The following is a 2,628-nucleotide window of genomic DNA, read 5'->3' as shown; positions in this document are numbered from 1 at the left end:
GTGTCATTGTATTTTGTTGTTTAGTTTGAAAGGAGAAAAAAAAGACTGATGACGATATTTCCTATAACACTCGAATGCACCTAGTCATAGCAATTCACCATCCCACTTTTTACATTGTCTGATTCTTAGTCATTATTAGGCCGATGTGCATCCTGGTGCACAGAAGGAGCCACATTAGAATAATGTGATGTGCCAGTCAGGCCACACCAACACACCGTACAAACAAAAGCCCACACCAGCTTTCTTTCTGCGAGCCAAACAAAGTTCAACGGCCTCTACTCCAGTGAATAACATTTTTTGAATCAGAAATATGTGGTGTGAATTTTGGCTCCACTCAAGAATGTCAAACTACTTCTTTAAGCCTTAACGTCAAAAAGTACTACTAAAGACCAGTCTGCTTTGAGCTTTGTGTGGATTTTGATTAAATATGCAGGAATTTAACAATCATCGGAGATAAATAGGTAAATATTGACATCCTAACATGCATAGATCACAGAATAAGCATTTGGTTTTGCTCACATACTGTAAAGTTTCACTTTGTTTTTGCCATGTTGCTGAATTTGAATCTGTTATATCTGGGCTGTACTTAATCCCTAGAGCCTATTTGAGTATGACATGTGACACTCCACATTGGGAACATTATTGAGATGGTAACCTCTGCTGTGTTTTCTCCAGGTACAAGGAGTTGATGACAGGGAAGACCGCCAGAGAGATCATCGCTATTTTATGGATCCTCTCCTTTGTCATTGGCCTCATCCCCTTCTTTGGTTGGAACTTGAAGTACTCAAGCTGCAGGCCCAACAGCAGCTCTGGGGCCAACAACACTACAAACGCTGGCTTGATGGAGGGGATGAGGGGCAGAGGAGACTTACTACAGAGCTGCCATCTCGACTGCTTCTTTGAGAGTGTGGTCGACATGCACTACATGGTCTACTTTAATTTCTTTGCCTGTGTGCTTCCGCCACTGCTCATCATGCTGGGCATCTACCTAAAGATCTTCACCGTGGCCAGGAAGCAGCTGAGACAAATTGAGCTCAAGTGCGTGGGCAACGGGGACAGCCATCACCACGGGACGCTGCAGAAGGAGATCCGGGCCGCAAAATCCCTCTCCATCATCGTGGGACTGTTCGCCATCTGCTGGCTGCCCGTCCACATCCTCAACTGCCTCACGCTGTTTTACGAAAAGCTGCAAAAGCCAGACGTTGTCATGTATGTGGCCATTATTTTGTCTCATGCCAACTCCGCGGTCAACCCCATCATCTATGCTTACCGCATCCAGGACTTCAGGAACACCTTCCGAAAGATCCTGGCCCAAAACTTCCTGTGCCACAGGGAGGAGCTGTACCTCAGCTCCAACGGCAGCAGACGCAACAAAGACCAGATCCACATGACCATCGACCCTCTGCTATAGAGAGTCGTGTATTTGCGTCAGCTCCCTTGTTTCAGTCTTGAATTTTGTTTTCAACAAGTTTGCAATGTTTACAGAACAAGGGTATGAAATTTGAAGATGAACCGAAGTCAAACGCGCCTTGAATGTGGACATTTATTTATGAATCAGGGGTCAAGCAGTGAAATATTGAATGGCGAGTCTTACATAACTTTTGCATTGTGAAAGATTTCTGTTTGTTGTTTTTTTAAACATGTTGAAGCTAACTGGATTTGTAGGACTGTGAACAGGATCCAAACTATATCGTATAATGCTATGTATCATTCTGTTACAACTCCAAACACTCTTTTTTGCCCTGCTATTTTATATTGTCAACGTTGAGTGCCAGTGTTTATAAATTTATTTATTACAATACCTTATCTTTGAGAATGTAAAGATCAAAAAATGTTTTGTGGCTGGATCTGTAACTGTGGACCTAGAGAGGTACAATGGTAGTAGTCTACATCTGTGGTTACTTTTGCCTCGTGGCCCTTTAAAACAAATTCATACTTATGACCATCACAGGCAGAAATATAGATTTTCTTTATCAATACAATTTCCATTGTATGGGCAGAAATGTTCTTTAGCTGTTGCTTTAACTAAGTCCCAGTGTTGTCCTGCTGCCGTGCGAGTGAATCCTCCACAACAACATGTGTGTAGGCAGAGGGACACAGTAGTCCACAGAGGGATCAAAAAACAATCATGCACATTGGAAAAATCCCAAAAACCAAATAGAAAAAAGGGGAAAAGCGAACAAACAGGAAAAACAGAAATGCCCCAGGAGTCACAGAATGATCTTATGAGCCAGAGAAAGGCATTTTGGCGGCTACTAGATGAACTGCATAATTTGATACACTCATGCACACCCAAACAAAAGAAGTAGTTTGGCTAACCACACCTGTGGTGGTGCTCCATATAGTTTCTATGTCAACATTTCACATGAAAAAAGCTCAGGAAGTGGGAAACTGATTGTACCATTTATAGAAATACGGCATCTGCACAGCTGCATAGTACTGAGACATAATGAAAGTAGACAAGCCAATGTCAAATTTGATATTTCAAATGAACACCATATCCGTTCAATGTATCAGCTTAGCTTCTGGTACAACTGTATTTAGTGGCTTTCATCAAATACACCACCATTGCTTTGATTCAGTGGATACCATTTGCCTTAGGAGTCCAGCTGACACCCCCCCCCCCCC

The 2,628-nt window shown here is 42.6% G+C and overlaps 1 protein-coding gene across 1 annotated transcript in view; it reads left to right on the top strand.

Annotated features, from left to right (window-relative positions):
- adora2b (adenosine A2b receptor) overlaps positions 1–2,099 on the top strand; it is a 10,202-nt gene extending 8,103 nt beyond the window's left edge. The window contains exon 2 of the mRNA XM_032533849.1: positions 676–2,099. Within this exon, the coding sequence (XP_032389740.1) occupies positions 676–1,411 (736 nt within the window). The 3' untranslated portion in view covers positions 1,412–2,099. The remainder of the gene's footprint in view (positions 1–675) is intronic.
- The last annotated feature ends 529 nt before the right edge of the window (positions 2,100–2,628 follow it).

The sequence above is a fragment of the Etheostoma spectabile genome, chromosome 13 (assembly GCF_008692095.1).
Source record: "Etheostoma spectabile isolate EspeVRDwgs_2016 chromosome 13, UIUC_Espe_1.0, whole genome shotgun sequence".
Classification (NCBI taxonomy): Eukaryota; Metazoa; Chordata; class Actinopteri; order Perciformes; family Percidae; genus Etheostoma; species Etheostoma spectabile.
This window is presented reverse-complemented; position numbering and strand designations above follow the sequence as displayed.